The sequence below is a fragment of the Petaurus breviceps genome, unplaced genomic scaffold (genome assembly GCF_028583685.1).
Source record: "Petaurus breviceps papuanus isolate PSGF00001 unplaced genomic scaffold, PetGlider_PUasm1.0 174, whole genome shotgun sequence".
NCBI lineage: Eukaryota > Metazoa > Chordata > Mammalia > Diprotodontia > Petauridae > Petaurus > Petaurus breviceps.
Window position 1 is genome coordinate 21,353,750 of NW_027185761.1, and position 20,545 is coordinate 21,374,294.

A 20,545-nucleotide genomic window follows, 5' to 3' on the forward strand; every position below is an offset into this window, starting at 1 on the left:
AGTACAACTCTTCCAGAGCTGTTGATCATGGGAGTAGACCTCTTAGGAGAGCACTGCAGCAAGCACTCTTGGTTTGGTCAGAAACTCTTAATTAATGCATTAGACTGCTGGTGACTCATTCTTTACTTTATACCTGGTTGCAACAGGGTGAGGAACTAGGAGAATAGTCTAAATAATGTTCAACCCCATGACGGGTATTCCTTAAATATCAAACTGTGTTTCTGAAGTAATTTGACTTTTTCAAATCCTTATCATCGTTATTGTAAATATTTATAGACTGAAGAAAACTTTTCCTTAAGTGTTGTCTTCCTGAGTCTTCTGTAGACATAACCTAGTGAGTGACCAGCACGGATTCCAACCCAGCAATACTTTTTTTGCTTTTTGGAGGGCATTTGGGGTAAAGTGACTTGCCCAATGCCACAGGGCCAGTTTTTGTGTTGTGTCTGAGACCAGATTTGAACTCAGATCCTCCTGACTCCAGGCTGACGCTCTACTCACAGTGCCACTTAGCCACCCCGTAATTGTCAGAAATTAGATTTGAACTCAGGGTCTTCCTGACTCCAGGCCTGGTGCCAACCCAGCAATATTTAAAACAGCAGTAGATCAGGGAAAGTGTGGGAAATAGGTACAATAGTGGTAATAATAACAGTAATAATAGCGATGATTTGAAAGGGTTTGAAAAGGTCAAATAACTTCAGCTTGCTCTGCTCTTAATGAGAGGAGTTTGAGTTTTCCATTATTTCATTCAATATTGGTACTTTAATGTAGTTTAGGTCTTTAAAAAAGAATTACAGACTTTCCCTTTAAGGACTCTGTTCCTGATTCAGATGATGTCATCCTGCTTCTTCCCTTCCACTCCCCTAACCCCAAAGTCTTTTAAAGTTAGTGCCAGCCAGTTACTGGGGAGGAGTTACTGAGTAATGGGGTGATTCATGGTTTCAGGTATTTTAAAACTACTTCTCTGACAAAATAATGGGTTAGTTTTATTTAAAGAATGAAGTCTGAGGAGAGCTGCTGTCAGCTGGATTGTTGTAGGCATGTTAAGAGATGGGAGTGGAGGGCACCATGCACTGGCAGAAGTTGCTGTGGCTCGGGAAAGCCCAGGTAGGACAGAAAGAACATTCCAATGGGGACACCTTCCTGCGCCTAACCCCCAATGCACTTTTGGGAAAGGGGGATGAAGGTCTCTTGTGCAAAGACTTTTTAAAACTTGAGGTATATAAACAAAGCTTGTTTATCTGTAGCACTTATATTTTTACCCACAAGTGTGATCCGAGTGTACCTTCTCTTCCCTGAGGAGCTATCAAGTTTTTCATCCATTTCTAATTACCTCTTTAGGAAGTCACCAGATGAATTGAACACAAAAGTACTATTCCCAGATCTCTGAAGGAGAATTAGGGGCTTAAGAAACTTGGATTCTTTTTCCTGTTGCCCATGTGACATATATATATTTTAGAGGTATTCATTATACTGGATCATTTAAATATTCAGAATCTAAGATAAGAAGGGCATCTAGTTCATGGGAGGAGTTACATCAGGATATCAGCTGTTGACTTCTTTATGCCCCTCAGAAAAGTGGCAAACCCTTTTAAGGCTCCCACTGACCTTTTCATGACTTTTATGACTTCCTTTTTCCCCAGAGATAGAAACATTTAAAATATCAGCTTCCACACTGATGACTGGCTCAAAGGAGCCAGATAGAATCTAAGAAGATCCCTGGGCCATGAGGAATCACATCCCAACTTTGTGATTCCGGGCAGCTGGAGTACCCAGAACACTGGCTTCTTTTCTTCTTCTACTTCTTCTTCCCTCCTGCTACCACCTAGCATTTGGCCATTTCCCACCGAAGGTGTACAGGACCCAAAGAAGTGAAACTAAACCTACTGACCCTGCAGATTTAGCAAAGTTGAGGAGGATGTTCCAAATAATACAAAAATGTCTGGGTTCTTTAGGTGTTGCCTTTAGATATTAAAATGTATGTATTATAATTGCGTTTATTTCTATTAATGTTAATCTATTGACTCTGACAAAGTACTAAATGCTCTTAAGAACTTAAGCTTGAACTCCCGCCCCTGGACTCAAAGAAAAGGCAAATTGAGGAGAAAAGGATATGTGCACATCTAAGGAAGTACTAAACTAAGTTGCTTGTGGTGTGACTATTTCAAGTTTAATATATTCCAATGACTGGTAAGAAGTACTTCAGATTTTTTCCTTGAAATGTCAGAAAGTGTGAGATCTTAAAAACACACACACACACACACACACACACATACATATAGGGGGAGGGAGGGGTGAAAGAAAGTAGATTCTTTCCCTTGTGGGCTAAGGAAGTAGTCAGTTTTTAATTTTACATCCCTTTTGGAAATTATTTATTGGAGTGTTCTAGTAGTTATTTTATTATTCATTTCTTAATAGGGAACAGTTTCTACAACTCTTTTGCTCCTACTATCTCATTCATTACCACTCTCCACAGTAGGCATCAATATGGATGTTTTTCTCCTAAATAGGCTCTGTACTCTCTCCTATTTGGACTCCTAGCCTTGAGGGAATAATTTAACATTCTTTAGCTTAAATTGACTCTCTCCCAATTTCCATGTGTGGTTACCCACAGAAGAGGAAAATGTGTTCACACTGGAAGACTTGACCTAACCTGGAGCATATTGCTAACTTGACTTTTTCGGGTTTTAGCTCCCTTGTGACCATTTCTCATTATCGGGGTATTACCATATTCAGTCACCTACTTGTAGTTTATCATTATTTTGTGTTTGTTATCATGCCGGAATTTGCTACAGATTCTTATTGGTTGGGGGAAAATGCATTTTTAACATTGCTTTTATTTAGTAGCTCATTTTTAAAAGACTTTTAAAAATCCAATCTCATAAAATAGGCCTGCTTTAAAAGGATTACTACAAATGATTTTCATTTATTCTCAACTGCTAAAGATGTCTTTTCATCTACTTTTGCTTATCCAAATCTACCAGGAAGGGAAAATTAAATCATATCCAGCTTTTATTTATGGTTTTACAGAGCAAAACTGTTAATTTTGACTTTATTTGGGTAAAAATACACAGGCATGATGAAAGTTCACTTTATCTACTCTGTGAACTGTATCACTGTTTTAAGGTGTCTGGCTGTGCATCAATAAACTGCTGATCTTTTCACACTAAATTACTTTTCTAGAATGGGGTATTATAAGGAAGGTGGGCTTTGCTTTACACAGTGGTTGTGCACCTTTTACAAGCTGTCTGTCAATTTTGATAATTCAAATCATATTTAACTGAACCATTGAATCCTGTTATTTAAAAGATGTTCATGGGGCAGCCAGGTAGCACAGCAAGTAAGAGCACTGGCTCCAGTGTCGGGATGACCTGGAGATCGAATCCCGGGCTCAGACACTTAGCACCCACCCAGAAACACCTGGCTGTGTAACCTTGAGCAAGTTACTTAACCCCAATTGCTTTAAAAAAAAAAAAAAAAAGATGTCCATGTGAATTTTTTTATAAAGAAAAAAATTGATGCTAAATTTATCTATCTTTAGTATAAAATTGCTTGTTTTTAATCTACATGATTCAGTTAATACAAAGTACACCTGTAGGGAGAACCAACAAGGGAGAAAGGGAAGCGTTTAACAGAAATCATATGTGGAGGAGCCTTTTTCAGACACAAGGGTGGGTAGTGCATCCTGCCCCATTCCTGATGAAAGCTGTTACTTTCAGCATCCTTTTAACGTCAACCTCTCTTCCTTTGATACTAGATTGATCGTTTGGAAGTAAGCAGCCTTGCTCAGACTTCCAGCGCAGTGACCTCTAGCACTGACGGCAGCATCAACGCTGACTCCGTGGATGGGACACCGGACCCCCAGCGCACCAAAGCAGCCATCACCCACCTGCAGCAGAAGATCCTCAAACTCACAGAGCAGATCAAGATCGAGCAGACAGCTCGGGATGACAATGTTGCCGAGTACTTGAAGCTCGCCAACAACGCAGACAAGCAGCAGACTGCCCGCATAAAGCAGGTATTCGAGAAGAAAAACCAGAAGTCAGCCCAAACCATCCTGCAGCTGCAGAAGAAGCTGGAACACTATCATCGGAAGCTCCGAGAGGTTGAGCAGAACGGGATCCCCCGGCAGCCCAAGGATGTCTTCAGGGACATGCACCAGGGGCTGAAGGATGTGGGGGCAAAAGTGACTGGCTTCAGCGAGGGTGTAGTGGACAGTGTCAAAGGTGGACTTTCCAGTTTCTCCCAGGCCACCCATTCAGCCGCAGGAGCTGTTGTCTCAAAACCTCGAGAGATTGCCTCATTAATTCGGAACAAGTTTGGCAGCGCAGACAACATCTCTAATCTGAAAGACTCGTTAGAGGAAGGGCAGATAGAGGATGGGCCTGGGGGGAAGCCTCTGGGAGTGATTGCCAACTTTCAGTCGAGTCCAAAGTATGGTAGTGAGGAGGACTGTTCCAGTGCTACCTCGGGCTCGGTGGGAGCCAACAGTACCACTGGGGGAGGCCCTGTGGGAGCATCAAGCTCCAAAACAAACACTCTGGAGATGCAGAGCTCAGGGTTTGATGCAATACTTCATGAAATCCAGGAAATCCGAGAGATGCAGGCCAGGCTAGAGGAATCCTTTGAAAACCTCAAGGAGCATTATCAGAGGGACTATTCCTTAATAATGCAGGCCTTACAGGAGGAGCGATACAGGTAAGTTCTATTGGACAGTTTTGTATTTGTTGTATGTTTGGTAGGCTCCTTAGGAAGTCGGGCAAAGGGGAGCTAGGTGGCACTTCTTCCCTTTGATGGGCAACCAGTGGATATGGGGAAGTTAAGCTGCTTTTCCTGGGTCACCTGCAGATGAGGCATTACAGTTAGGAAGGGGAGCTCAGGTGGGCTCTGTTCTTCTGCTTAAGTGTTTGTGCCCTCAGTTCCAAGGATTAGAAAGTCTGAGTCCTTTTCCTTTAGCAATTATGTCACTAAAGGACAAATTTTTCAAGAGGACAGACCAGCCATGGTGAGTGCAGATCTCTTCTATATCATAATCAATTAAAGGAATCAAAGCTAATTGAAATGTAATCAAATCCTGCTAGTGTTTAGTCCTTGAGTACAACATTAAAGAACTGTCTGAGAAAAGAAGCCATGCAGGAAATCAGTCCTGATAAACATGTCTGTTACTCTCATTAAATGCTGGTAGGACTTTGGGATGGGAGCAGATTTAGCAGGAAGTTGTTCAGTAGCAGCTGAGGGTCTCAAGGGACCTCATTCCTTTAGGCATAACTGTGTAAAAGGTGGAAGCGAGAATCCTTTTGGTATTTCACATTGTTCATTTCTTAGCTGTTCTCCATATGTTGTCCTCCTCCATCTGTTTTCTTTTCTTGATAAGAGAAACATCCTCATGGAGTGTTGGTCCTGAGACCAGGGCAGTAGGATGGAGTGGAAAGTGCTGCAGGTGGTCAAGAGGTCGTGGCAGTTTGGGAGAAGAGGACCTGAACTAAGAAACCAGAGGACCTAGTTCTGGGTTTGGCCACACTGCTGACTTCCTTTATAACCTGAGGCTAGACACTTAATCACTCAGTGCCTCATTTTCCTGATCTGTAAAATAAAAGGGTTAGACTAGGAGATGTCTGAGATCCTTTCCAATTCTGAAATTCTAGCTGTGTTCTGTTCATCTGATTATCTCAAAGACCTAAAAAAATAAAGAACCTTTACTTCTTGAGAAGAAATTAATCTTCAAGTTGCAGTTTTCAAATGGTGAAATTAAAACACAGAAGTCCTTACATTGTTGAAACTTATGGTTTCTATAGCAACCAACATTTAAATATCCATTGGTGAACTAACATTTATTAAGTACCTACTGTGTGCTTAATCAATAAACAGGCAGGCACTGTGCCAGGTGCTGTAGATGCAGAAACAGCCCCTCCCTTGCTTTCAAGGAGCTTCTCTTCTTTTCAAAAAGGCAGCATGTTAGGGGGCAGGGAGTGTCTGTATGTGAAGAAAATAAGTACCAATTAATATTAAATAGTGTAGAGAGGGAGGGCACTAACAATTTGGAGGGGGCTTGGGGCTGAGGAAAAGTTTTGTGTAGAATGTGGGACTTAAGCTAAGTCTTGAAGGCAGAAGTAAAGAGGGGAACTGAATAGCATGTGTTGGAAAGGGAGTAACATAATAAGACTGGAAAAGTGGGTTAGGACCAAATTGTGAACCCTGGAGACAGTAGGGAACCACAGAAGTTCATTGAGTGGGTCAGATATGCACTTGAGGAGCCTTGTTTGGCAGCTGTAGCCAGGACACGGCAGTAGTCCAGATGGGAGATGATGAGGGCCTGTGAGTGGAGAGAAGGCTACGGCTTTTGTGGTGGATATGGAAGTGGCAGGATTTGACAACTGATTGGATATGTGAGCAGGAGAATTAGGAGAGTGTGTGCACATTGTGATCCTAGGAGATGACAAGCTAGAGCCTTTCACAGAAACAGGGAAATTCAGGAGAGTTGAGGTCTAGGGGAAAGGTCATGCATTCTCTTGTGGTCATGCTGAGTTTGAGATGTGTCAGGGCCATCCAGCCTGAAGTGTCAAGGCGGTTGGTGATATGAGATGAGGGTTCCAGAGAGACTGTGGATGGATATAGAGATGTGTGAGTCATCTGCCTGGAGGTCATGAGTGTGAAACCATATATGAGCCGCTTTCCAGAGGACAGCTGCTGTGAACAGCTTTCAAGGTTCTGATTACCTAGTATAGCGAACTTTCTATTTATTCAATAACAAATCAGAGCAAAACATTTACAGAAAATCAAAATACAGCATTCACAATGATATAATAACAACTTATCACTAAAATGGCCACACAGTTTTCACCAAAGTGGTCACATAGTTTTGAACAAAGTACAATCATTTAGTTAATCAATCATTTAGTAACTCAGTCATTCAATCATAAAGTACAAAAGGTCAAAGTCCTCCACCCAGGGGGCACACTAAGTTACAAATCAGTCACTACTCAGTACCCTCTTAAGGGCTAGTGGAAAATACACAGGCCATCCACCCTTCGGTCCCAAGTAAATCACAATTTCATCACTACTCAGTACCCACAGAGAGCTCTTTTCATCTTGACTCGAGGCATATGGTCGCAGCTCCTACTCAAATCTAACCAACCCTCACCTGGGTTCAAAGGCAGGCAGCTCCCAGTTCCTTGTCCAGTTCTTCATCCAGTTCCTGTTCCATATTGAAGTTCACAGTGTCCAGTCCACCTCAAGTCCTTCACAGTTCCTGTTTCTGGGAAGACAAAGCTTGACAGAGCCACAATAATATTCATCCACATTGTGGGCACCATCATCAGTTTACTATCTGCCTGTGAAATCAACTCAGATCCACCAACAAGGTCTGAAAACTTAACACAAATCATCAACATAGAAATCAACACAGACCCACAAAATAAGGTTCAAGAGGTCAGCACAAATCATCAGTAAAGTCCCAGGACCTCCAAAACCCTCCTCTAGGACTTGTACACATAAACCAGAAAATCCTCTTTCAGGGCTTCTGTACAAAGTATCACAAACAAACATCAACAGAGACAGAGCAGACAAACATAGTGCCAGGATACCACAAGTTTTCTCCTTAACTCTGCCCCCACAAGACTCCCCTTCTCAGTTCTGCTGTCTCTAGCCAAGACCTCTCTTTATATATTGTCATTAGCTCCTCCCCAGGAGTTGTTCTAGGGTTCACAAGTTGTGGGTTTCACAGTTCTGTGTCTTAACAGATTTGATACAAGGCTCAAAAGAAACTTGAACTGAAACAAGGTGTTAATTCAATAGCTGAAACAAGGTGTGAACCACTTCTGTGTTTGCCATTACAATGAGTAAGCCAGTGAGAGCTGATGAGATCACCTGGTGGGAACATAATGCTTGAGACAGAGACTTGGAGGTGCACCCACACCTGGGACGTTTTTCATGATCCAGCACAGGAGCAGTCAGACGGAGAGGGGTGTCAGGAAACTTAGGGCAGAGGGTAATCAGCAGTGTCTAGTAGTGCAGAAGGGTCAAGAAAGCTGAAGATGGAGAGATCCTTGGTAACTGTGGAGAGATCACTTTCTGTTGAGAGATGAGGCTACAAGAGTTAAAGAGTAAGAGAGAGGAGAAGGTAGTGAAAGCAGTCAATAGAGTCACTTTTTTCCAGGAGTTTGGTGGTGAAATAGGAGAGACCGAGAATGATGACTGGAGGTAATGGTAGGGGGTATTAAAAGCTTTTTTAAAAAAGAATAGGAGAGTGGTGGCTAGGTGGCACAGTGATAGAGCACTGGCCCTGGAGTTAGGAGGACCTGAGTTCAAATCCAGCCTCAGACACTTAACACTTACTAGCCGTGTGGCCTTGGGCAAGTCACTTGACCCCAATTGTCTTGCCTTCCCCCCTGCAAAAAATAAAAAATAAGAAGAAGAATAGGAGAGACTTAGAAATGTTTGTAGGCAATAGAGAAAGGAACCTGTAAATGGGGAGAGGCTGAAGAGGAGGTGGGGGGAGGGAAGAAAGAAAAGGAAAGAGAAGGAGCAGTCTCTTGGAGAAGATGGAAGGGATATAGGATCAGGGTACCTGTGGAAGGCTTGGTATTGGTAAGAGAAGTGGCAGGGCATTGTCAGAGATGGGGGAAAGGAAGAGAGAGAGTAAAAATTTATATTAGCATGTTTTGAGAAGGGAAAAATAGGGGAGCTCCCAGTGAATGGCCTTTATTGTCTACATAAACATGAGGTGAAGTACCCAGCTTGGGGAGAAAGAAGACAAGAGGAAGCCAGGGAATTGTTTAGGAAGGAATGAAATGACTGCCTTCCTGCAGCAGCGATGGGCCAGTGGAGATGATAACAACATACATCTCCTCCAAGGCCGTGTTCTTCTCCCCAGCTGAACTCCACTCTTCCTTCAGGAATTGCTCTTTCAGGAAGGCTTAGTGGAATGGGTTTTGTGGCCCACTGCACAGTGGTGCCTCTCCCTTTTGCTGTCCTCCTCCTGCCTTTTCCTAAATGTTCAAGATTGGGGCATGAAAGAGGAAGGCTTCAAAATGGATAAGTTACTGTTTTGTTTCTAGAGGTTAGATACTCCTGGGGGCAGGTTCAATGGCACCCTGCTGGGTTGTATTACAGTAATTTCCAGTGTTTCTAAAATAAAACACAAAGCCCTTTGCTCCTACACTAAAACCCACCCCTCTGCAAGAGGGAGCACAAGTTTAGGTTAAGATTTCCATGTGGAACTGCTCCAAAAATGACTGAGTTTGGGGGCCCTTTTTGAAAAAGGAACAAAACATGCCAAGTCACAGAATCACAAGTCCTCAGCGCTGCAGTGGGCCTCCGAGGCTCCCAGCTGAGCAGTTCTACAACATGCCCCACACATGGTCGCTTAGCCTGGGGACAGAGCCACTGCTTGCCAAAGCAGTCCGTTTCATTACAGGATGGCTCTGGTCATTAAGAAGATTTTCCTCATGATAACTGTAAATTTGCCCTTTTGCAACCTCCTGCTCTTTGTTCTGTCCCAGGAGCCAAACAAAACAATCATAATCAATCCCTTTTCCCTATGCAGCCATTCATATGCATGACCATAAATCCCTGTGATGGACCCTACTTATCCAAATGGCAAATTTTGAAGCTAACATTTCTCTTTCTCCAAGCTAACCATCTCTTATTTCCTTTGTATGGACCCTCCTGACATGATTTATCAAAGCTCTTTCTCAGAGACCTTCCTCAGTCCTGGTTGCTTGCCTCTGGACTTTTTCCAACTTATCAGCGTTCTTTGTAAAATGTAGCACCAAGCACTGAAAGTGATGTTCCACATTTGATGTGCCCAGAGCAAACCACAGCCAGAGGACTGTCCCCTCCCTAGCCCTTTGCCCTGGGCCTCTTTCAGTGTAGAGTCAAACACAAACATGTCACACCAGTGATTCATTTTTAGCTTGAGTCCACTAAACCATCCTATGTTTTTCAGATGAACCACTTTCAAGCCTAGGCCTCTCCCAACTTGTGCTGGGAATGTTTATTTTTTGCTTTGAACTCAAATGTAAAACTTTTACATTTATCCCTGTTGAATTTCATCCTACGTGCTCTGGACCAGTGTTCTGACCCATTGTTGTCATTCATTGAACTCTCCTTGCAAGCTTGGTGTCCTCTGCAAATCTGATGAACAAGTCACTCATAAACACAGAAAGCAAGATGGGCCTCTGGGAACTCCACTAGAGACCTCCTTCCAGTGTCACAGGCAGCCGCTCATTAGTACTCTTTGCATGGGCCATTCAGCTCCTTCCTAATCTGCCTTTCTCCTCTTACGGAGCCCACATCTCAACATCTTTTCCACAAGAATAAAATGAAAGACTGTGTAAAATGGCATCTTAAAATAGAGAGAAACTAAATCTGTAGCACTCACATGATCTATTATTCTAGTAACTCTCTCAGAAAAATTAGTTTTTTATGTCTTGACTGGTTCTCATGAAGCCATGCTGAGTGGCTTTGTCATGCCTGCTTCCTTTTTGCTTCCATCCAGCAGGTTCTGATCTGACATGCCTTCAGGTCAGATTTAGGCCTGGATAAAAAAGAGAGGTAAGAAAGAAAAATAGCTTCCAAGGCCCACTTTGTGTCGGTATGAAAGAGAAGAGACAGGGAAGAGCATCTCCAGCCCTCTTCCCTTACCTCCCAACCCCCCCATCATCCCCTCATTAGAACAGTGGAGTCCAAACCCATTTATTTCATGACAGTGTTTATTCTCACTATAGGCAAAATGGTCGGTTTTACAGAATAATCACCCGGGTGAAAGAGAATATTTAAATCTATTAAACTGATAGGAAATACTTTTAGTTTTAAAAACAATAGGATAGTAGCCTCTACTGGCTTATTTTCTTATCCCATATCAGCTCTAGATTTGGATTTCCTTTTTTTAAAATAGAGGCAATTTTTTTTTCTGAAGAAAAGCAGTTGCCGAAATCATTTTTGCTGTACATTTTCTGTCCATAAGCCCCTTTAAAGACCAATGGAGCTTAGATCCTGTTCCTATTACCACCCCAGGAACAACATTCATTTATTCAACAAACATGTTTTGAGAAGCCATTTACGCAAGGCACTGTTAGAGTGCCTAACATAGTAACACCTCATCTGGCATCTTGGGAGAATAAAGTATTCCCAATAAATGAATTTTCCAGGTAACTATCGAATTAGTTAAATTTTAACCAATTGGAATGGCACTCTTTCCAAAACCGATTTTCCTGCTTTTTAAGAGTATGATGAATTTTATTTGACCTTGTAAGAAGAGGATGTGTGCCTGCAGGGTCCATTGAGGTGTCAAGGGCTGTTTGTCCACAGTGTGCTGTGCAGTTTGAGTTTTGTGTCCACTCTTGCTGGAAGGATTTTTGTTTGTTGTCATTTTCCACAGCTGTCAGTGGGCCTACTGGTAAGAATTTCCAGTCTATTGTTTATCTGTTGTGGGCTTGGAATCTAGGATTAACTCGTTCTTATCAAAGGGAAGGGAGCTTCTACTGAAGAGAGCATGCAAAAAAGGGACAGCACCACAGACACATCCCATTTACTTATTTATTAATTTATCAATTGGGACTTTAGATCAAGAAAGGACCTTAGAGGTCCTGTACTCCCAGGTCCTTCATTTCTCACACCAGAAAGGTCAGTGACTTGTCCATCATCCCACCTGTGGTTAGTTAGTTGTAGAGCTGGACGTAAACCTGCTGTCTTCCAGCCAAGGCTCTTTCCAGTGTGCCCCTTCTTTACTTTTCATGTGTAACTGTGCAGAGATGCATAACCAAAGCTGCGAACCAGCTCCCTCAGGAAGAATCTCCCACTTGACAGAAATGTATTGAGAGTGGAGGAGAGCCTGAGAAAGCTTATAGTGAGTGTGGCAGGTTCAGTCCATAATTTCCTTCCCTAAAGGATCTGACAGGTAACATTTTTAGACTGCTTGTGGTAGAGCAACCAAAAAGCCCCCCAGTGCTACTGAACACAGATGGCATTGGTATGTCTTTGCTGGAAGAATGTTCACGCACAACCAAGAGAGGCTTAGAATTGCCAGAACCCTAGGAGAAGTCAGCAGGGAGCAGGGAGACAGTGGGGTGCTGGCCTCACACTTTTTATTAGAAGCAGACCGATAGGATCCTACCTAAACAATTCAGTTGTTAAAAGGAATTTTATGTCCCAGTAGAGAAGTCATAAGGAAACCACAGTTAAGCTGAGATCCGTTGTTTTAGCTTCTTACACCAGATGTTAGGCATCCATACTGTGTTTCCCCGATAATAAGACCTATCCCGAAAATAAGCCCTCCCCTTACTGTGTTAAGATTCCTCTAAAATAAGCCCTCCCCCGAAAATAAGCCCTATTGAGATTGCTACTGTAGTGAAGGTGATCCCCTGCATGCCGCGCTCCGATATGCATCCAATCAGAGCTGCAGCAGTGAGCACGTCATCCTGTTCTTTATTGAATTCATTATTGAATAAAGGTACATTTTTTTGTTCACATTTACCTGTTTATTAAAATTGCTGTCAATGTTCATTAAAATAAGCCCTCCCCTGAAAATAAGCCCTCTGGTGTTTTTCTGTCCAAAAAAAAAAATTAATAAGACAGTGTCTTATTATCGGGGAAACATGGTACATAGCTTTAGAAATTGAAAATTAAGAATTAGGAAAATGAGGAAGGCAGAATCAAGTTCCAAAATACACTTAGGTGTGCTTAGTGAAGGGCGCAGGCTCCAAGAGAGAAAAACTAGCTATAGCTGAGCCCTTTCATCTTCCACTATTAAAGGACTCCGGCTCTTTGCCTCACCTTGGCCCAAGTTGGTGGGATAAGCTCTCTAGGTTTCAGGTATGCTACGAATACAGCTTCTCCCTGTGGGACTTCAAGGCATTTGGATTGCCTGGCATAAAGCCTGACCTTTCCAAGTCCTCTCTGCCTATTTTGGTGCCTGTCATCTTTTTACTCCATATTCTTACATTGCTTTCCCTCTGGGTTTTTCAGAATTAATCTGCCCTCCTTTTCCTGTTCCCTCCCACCAGCTTTTGACAAGTTGAGTATGTTCTAACCTTTTTCAGTCCTTAACCACTGTACTCATAAAGAGAGCCAGGAGGAGAAATCTCTGCCCAATTTAGGTATCTTTTTTTTTTTTTTATTAAGCAATCAGGGTTAAGTAACTTGCTCAAGGTTACACGGCCAGTTATTTCTGGGTGTGGTACTGAGTGTCTGAGCCCGGGATTCGATCTCCAGGTCATCCCAACACTGGAGCCAGTGCTCTTACTCGCTGAGCCACCTGGCCGCCCCTAAGCAATTGGGGTTAAGTAACTTGCTCAAGGTTACACGGCCAGGTGTTTCTGGGTGGGTGCTAAGTGTCTGAGCCCGGGATTCGATCTCCAGGTCTATCTCAACACTGGAGCCGGTGCTCTTACTCGCTGTGCTACCTGGCCGCCCCCCCAATTTAGGTATCTTTTCATTCATGACTCTCACTCTTCACCACCCTCATTTATATATAAGCATGCAAGCTGTCTTCTCTTATTTCTCCCTCATGAGTAGTAAATTGTGTAACCCTCTACCCTTCTTCTCTAGGATCATAGGATCCAGAATTATTTGAGAGCACTTATAGCCCATCTAGCCCAGAGGTTCTCAAAGTGTTATTTTATTTTATTTTATTTTTTGTACTACTAAAACTTAAATACACAGTAAGAAAAATAAATATAAACTTAAATATTGAAATGTAAACAAAATAAGAAAAGGGGGGAAAGCATGTCATGTGCACAGCAGAACATGAAGGGATTCAAAATATATAGCAATAAATTTCCATTTCATGAAAGCCTATATAATAAATACTATGCATTGTATTGAGAGCTGTCTGTCTTTTCTTTGCTTCCTTTTAAATTTTCTTTCAAATTTCAAATTATTTCTGTTATTCTTGAATCACACTCCTCCCTTTTCCACTCCTCCTCTACCACATCTGGTAGAGACTAGAATGCAGAAGCAGATCAGAGAATCTGGAATCTGTTTTGGAAAAGCTATTTTTCATAAAATGCTATTTAAATTGACATGTGAGTATCTTATTGTTATATTTAGATGAGTCAATAATTATTTTAAAACTTTATTGGATTTAAATTCTAATACAGTAAATATTGATAAATGTACCCACATAAACAAAAAGTACTTTGGGGTCCTTAATCATCTTTAAGAGTCTAACGAGGGCCCCACTAATTTTAAGATTGTAAAGGGGTACTGAGACCAAAAGTTTGAGAATGACCTCGTTTTACAGATTAGGAAAATTAAGTCCAATTAAATGACTTGACCAAGATTATATGAGAATATTATAAAGTTAAAGCCAAAATGATTCATGGAGATTGCCTAGTCCAACCCCTTCATTCCATATGTGAAGACCTTGAAGCCCAGACAAGTTATGACTTGCATAAAGTTACTCAGGTTGTAGTAGAGAAAAGGTTAAAATTTATGCCCTCTGAATCTTCTTTAAATTTTTAAAAATTTTGAGCTTAACCCACCACCACCACCAAAAGAAGACTACACATGAAACCATAAATCCCTATTCTACACTCATTTTTTTTAAATGCATATGATAAATTTCAGCATTTTACTTTCAAAGCTGCCCTGCTTGTCTGTGCTTCCTTCCAAATTTCCTTCTTTTCTGTGCATTTTAAAAAATGTTTCAGCAATCCCCTTTTCCTTTTGTTTGACATCACAATTGCTAATCCTGTCTGTCCCAGTTAAAAGCAGAACAAATGTTTAAAAAAAAAAAAACACCTTTATAACAAATAAGCACAGTCAACCAAAATGTATACCCTCAGCAGCTCCATCCAGGAATGCACGTCCCATTGCACACCTTGAGTCGGTCATCACCCTTGGCAGCAGATGGACATCATGCTTCATCACAGGCCCTCTGGAGACTTGATTAATCATTGCTTTGATCAGAGTTCGTAACATTTTCCAAAGTTCTTCTGTTAGAGTGTTTTTTATCATTGTACAAATTCTGATCCCAGTTCTTTTCACTTCACTCTATTCCTGTTCTGTTCATAGTTCCCAAGATTCTCTGAAATCTTTTCTTTCATAGTTTCTTAGAGTATAATATTCCATTCAATCATTCTCTAATTAATGGGCACCCCTTGAGTCTCTAGATCTTTTCCTTCTAATCTCAGGTTCAGGATCAGGAAATTGTTTTCCTTGCAGTTATTCCCTCCCAGTATTATCTTGTCATTTAATACCTCTCCCCCAAGCACCCACACACTTATTACCACTTGTTTTTATTTATAGATCAAACTCTTGGTATTTGTTCAAATATACATGTGATCAGTACAAATTAGAGAGAATTCCATCCAGTGTTCTCCCACAGCTTTCTCTGTCTATTTCTCTTTCTCATTCATCCCAATTATAAGAAAGTCATTTCCACCACTACCCTTTCTTCTTTCTTTCTACACTAGTGTATTCCTTTTACCTCTCCTTTCTTATAACTCTTAAAACCCTCAGAAGAAACCCTCCTGGGTCTTCTATTTTTCATATTTAACACCCTCCATGGCTCCTTGAAGACATTAAGTCTCAGAAGAAACTGTTTCTTCTCCCTCTGTTAATCTTACATCTTTTGCCTTTTGGAATATTGTATTCCAAGTTTATATTTTATTCCAAGTCTCTCATTTTATTTATAGTAGAAGCTACCTAGAATCATATCTTATATGATCCTAACTATGGTCCCTTGTATGCTTTCTTTTTGATTGCAATATGTTTTTTTCTTTGACATAGAAGCTCTGGATTTTGGCTATGAGCTTTCTAGGACTTTTCCTTTGGGATTCCCTTTAGGAAGTGACCAATGGATTCTTTCTATCTTCACATTGCCCCCTGATTTTAATAATCTAACTAGTTTTCACTTACAATTTCTTGAAATACGTCTAGGCTTTTTAAAAAAAAATTCTGATATAGAGTCCAATGAACCTTAAATTATCCTTAGTCTGTTTTCCAAGTCAGGTATTTTTGAAAGCAGATACCTCTTACAGTTCTTTCTCTTTTCTCCCAGTCTTTTTAACTTTGCTCTAATATTTCTTATTGTCTTATGGAGTCATTTGTTTGTCTCCGGTCTGTTCTAGTTCTCAGGGCATTCATTATTTGGGTAAGGCTTACCATTTTTTGTTCTAAGCTATTTTTCTTTCCAAATCTTTCCTAGAGAGCTTTTATTTCATTTTTTTTTTCCATTTCACTTCTTCTAGATATTAACATACTCCTTATAGAAAATTCATTTTATCCTTGGAGTCTCTACTTACACATATTATGAAGTGATTCTCTCTTGTATTGGATTTTTTGCCATTTCTGGATTCTTCAGAGTGGTTAGGACCTTCTTCTGTTTACGCATCCCTCCAGCTCTATGGCACTATACTGGGGCTTTGTACCAGGACTAGGTTCTACTCCCCAGTGGGATATTTGACCCTGTTTGGTCTCAACCTGAGTCCCTTAGGCTCCTAAACTGACCTCCACTTCTCAGGGTGTGTTTTTGCTGAGTGCTAGTAGGTATTAGGTCCCCCCACCCCTGATCTTTGATGTTCAGAGCAATGTACTATCAAGGTCCTTCAGAGCATTAGGGACCTAGGATGAGGGGAATATTTGGGATTGAGTACTGCTATTCCCACTTGCTTCCAAGGTCTATAATGTGGGTTTCCAATTACACTGGAGCCTTCTTATAGGAGCCCTCTTGCTGCTTCTGTATACAGAGACTTAGGGACAAAAGGTTTCTTCTATCCTCCTATCTCAGTTCATGCTGATAGGATTCTAATCTTGTTTGCCTGCATTGGTGCTGGATTTTTCAGTCAGGCACACTTTCCTATTTGCTGTGATTTCTGAGTAATTCTTTGTCTGGTTTTGGGACGGAAGAAGTCGTAGTTTCTTACTGGATTTGTTGATCATTGTTTGGCCTGGTGCTATTTTTAGGGTGTTTTGGGTTTGGGGAGGATTTTTTATAAGCTGGACTGCCTACCATGGTCCAGACAGCCATCTTGACCAGAAGCTTCAGGTCTCCATCAGGTCTGTTACTGTTCATGTTCCAGTATTGTCTGTTTTCTGGTCAACTTTGACACAAGGGAGTTGAGCAGCTCAAGACTAATTTAAAATGTACCAGTGTCTTGATGCAATGTTTGTGAAATAGCAAAAGTAGTCTGATCACAATCACTTTGTTTTGCTTTCCAGTCCTTTGTCCTGAGGTATAGGGGAAATGGATTTGTTTTATTTTGTTTTGACTCGAAGCTCTAGTTTTTCCTGTTTCTCCTAGCCTGTGCAACAGTTACCTCAGCAATTCCAGTTACAAATACTTAGTGAGGGGAAACTATTGGCTAACTGAACCGGTCCCAGATATTTTAGCCCTTCCCCTGAAGGTGATGCATCAGGTGAGGAATTCCAAGCCTATGAAGTTATCTAGCTTCTCATTCATCAGAAATCTAACTACAAAGAACTATGATTTTGTCTTTTCAGTGAAAAGGGGAAGTTATACCTGGGCTGAGGTTTCTCCCAAGATTAGTGTGCAGTGTATGCTGTGTTCAGTGGCTACAAACACATCATAAATTAATTCTTGAGACATGGTATGGGGTTTGCTTCCAGTTTTGTAAAATTAAAAGGATTCCTTCCAACCAAAATGTAACTTCACCTCTCCCCTGCTGTAACACCCAACTAAGACAGTTTTCCGTTTGAGCTCAAGCTATTAAGCTTTGAAAAATAGATTCATATTGGCATTTTAAAATAAACTAAAAATTGCTAAAATAAATTATTATAAATGCTGTGTATTTAGAACAAAGTTGAGTGTAAAGAGAATACAGTTGAGGAGTTTGCTCATGAAGAGAGTTAAAGACTTCAGTAGGTTCTTAACCTTCTTTGTGTGTCCCAAACCCCTTTTGTCAGTCTGGTGAAACCTGTGTGCCCCTTCTCAGAATCATTGTTTCAAATGTATAAAATAAAAATGCACAGGATCACAAAGGACACCAATTAAAGTAGTTGTGAACATGTTAAAAATACGATTTCACAGACCCAAATTTAAGAAAGCCTTAGGGGAAGGGGGCAAACAAGGACTTGGGGGAGGGAGCACACGGCCTTGGTTCTCTGCTCTTTAGGCAGCATCCGGTCATTCAGACCAGAAGTAGATTTTACCTTTATCAAACAGTGGAGCCAGTGCTCTGGCCCTGACAGCCCTGGGCCATCACTTCCCTTCTCTGGACCTTTGATTCTTCCCTTGTCACACACGGATCCTTGGGGGGTTGGGAGGAGGGGTAAAGGGAGTAGAGTTGGGTCCTTTTAGGAACCAGGTCTCCACACAAATCAAGGTAGAAGTAGTCTTGTGTGTGCTCTTAAAATGTTATTTACTGATGTCTTTTCTACTTCTTTTCCTTACATAGATTTGATGGTGTGCAGGCTTTGTAAAAGTGTTGGGTCATGGCAGCTGCTGGCACCAAGACCTTATGACTGTGCAGTGCTGAGCACAAGCAGCCTTGTGCCTTTGGCTTTTTGGCAGCAAAGCAATGCACTCTTCCATAGCTTGGGTGGATCTGTTGGGAGAGAATGTTCTGCAAATGGCGTTCTTGAGAGCAAGGTGCACTTGAGTGTGCTCTGGGCACACGGCACTGGAGGATGTGGCGGGCCTGTTGCCAGCCTCTTTGCTCCACAGAATCTGCCTGAAGCCCCCTGGTTTATGACAGTTTCCTCCCTGATGTTTCCTGTAGATTGGGGCTGTTCTTACCAGAGTTATCCAGACCCAATTGTTTATGTCCCTATCAGAGCATTTCAGCTACAAAATAACAGCTGCAATTTTCTCTTCTTAGAAAAAGCCATAGTTCTCTGTCCAGGTCCTTGTGACTTAGGGAAGCAAATGCTGGGAGTTGGTAGCCAGTGTATTATCTGGCCTCATTCCAGCTGGACCCACTGTAGAACTTTGTGGACGGGAACTCTGAGGCTGTGAGAGAATCAGCTAATGAGTTTCTTCCTCAATTGAGAAATGTGTTGCATCCTTCTTACCTCTATCATGGGGGTACTTTGGTTATAGCTGATTGCAAATAAATGGTGCTAGAAACAAGGTAAATTTGTTCATTGATAAGAATTTTTGTTTGGGAAGCTCCTGTTTGTCATTTCCCATTGACTGTAAGAACAAATATACTATGAAGGCAATTTGAAAATAACAAAATATTCCAATTTATAATATTTTCTGGCTTCTTTCTCCCACTTTTTAGATGTGAGAGATTAGAGGAGCAGCTAAATGATTTGACTGAACTCCATCAGAATGAGATCTTGAATTTAAAGCAGGAGTTGGCCAGCATGGAGGAGAAAATCGCCTATCAGTCCTATGAGAGGGCTCGGGACATCCAGGTTCGTATCAGGGCTTGGGTGACAGGTTCAAGGAGCTGCTCAGACCTGTGCCCACTTAAACTTGGACTGAGTTGACTAGAAATCTCACAACTGTCAAGTGTTGGCCAATCAATCATTCAGTCAGGCATTAGTATTACAAAGACAAAAGAAAAACACTCATGACGTTCAAGGAGCTTTTATTGAGGGAGACCATGGGTATGTGTGTAAGTAGATGGAGAGTGAGCACAGAGTCAGTCCAGGGTGCTTCAATACAAGCCAGAACAAGAAGGATACCAGCAGCTGGGTGGGATGGGGAGCGTTTTCATGTAGAAGGGGGTACCTGTTATCTCATTTCATCACTTACTGGAAAGCTTGTTTATTTCAGAAGATTGGGGAGTCCCAGTAAAGGGACAGCACTGTATATTCTCTCCAGCTAAATACACTTAACAGTTTCCTCTTTTAACAAATTAGGAAGCTGGCATGCTTTGCATTTTCCATGATGAGCTGAGACCACTGAATTTGATAAAAAGGATGCCTTAACCTGGCAAACAGATACCTTTTGCAGAAACGTTGCTAGGCACCTCTGGGTGAGGACAGGTGGGAAGGGGGAAAAAGTTCATGGTCATCCCTGCCCTGCTTCCCACCTCCCAGGGATAAACACCATTCATTCTACCTTTCTTACCCAAGTAAGTGTTCCTAAGTGGGAACAAGCTTGTAGATACAAAAAAATAAATCTTGAAATGAGCTGCTGCTGCTGCTGCTGCTACTACTGATGGTGGTGGCCAGCATTTATAGAGCTGACAGCGCTATACAAATATTATCTCATTTGATCCTCACAGTGAAGCTGGGAGCTGGGTGGTGTTATCATCCTCACTTTACAGATGGGGAAACAGAGGCAGGCAGAGGGAGTGACTGGCTACATGTGTGGCACTGGATTTGAGCCCAGGTCTTCCTGGTTCCAGGTCCAGCATATAATAGAAGCTTCCAAGAGAACTCTTCCTACAACTGCCCAAAGGAGTTGGGGAATTACCTTACTGGTGGCCCACTCACAGCCCACAGACCTCCGAGTGCAGCCAGAACCAGATTAAAACCATTTTCCAATATAGATAAGGTTGATTTATTATAGTCTAAGTCAGTATGTGGCCCACGGAGATATATGTCTATTTAAGATTAAAACCACTGACCCCAAGCATTTCTCCCAGCTGCTATATTTTTCTAGACTCTCTGGGATGTTACTGTTTTTCTT

The 20,545-nt window shown here is 41.7% G+C and overlaps 1 protein-coding gene across 5 annotated transcripts in view; it reads left to right on the top strand.

Moving 5' to 3' along the window:
• TMCC1 (transmembrane and coiled-coil domain family 1) overlaps positions 1 to 20,545 on the top strand; it is a 287,250-nt gene that overhangs the window by 261,536 nt on the left and 5,169 nt on the right. For 4 of the 5 annotated variants that reach the window (XM_069083876.1, XM_069083878.1, XM_069083877.1 and 1 more), the window contains 2 exons: positions 3,755 to 4,695; positions 19,185 to 19,320. In XM_069083876.1, coding sequence (XP_068939977.1) covers positions 3,755 to 4,695; positions 19,185 to 19,320 — 1,077 coding nt within the window. Of the gene's footprint in view, positions 1 to 644; positions 1,105 to 3,754; positions 4,696 to 19,184; positions 19,321 to 20,545 lie in introns of those variants that run through there. The other variant, XM_069083879.1, reaches the window with a different exon arrangement.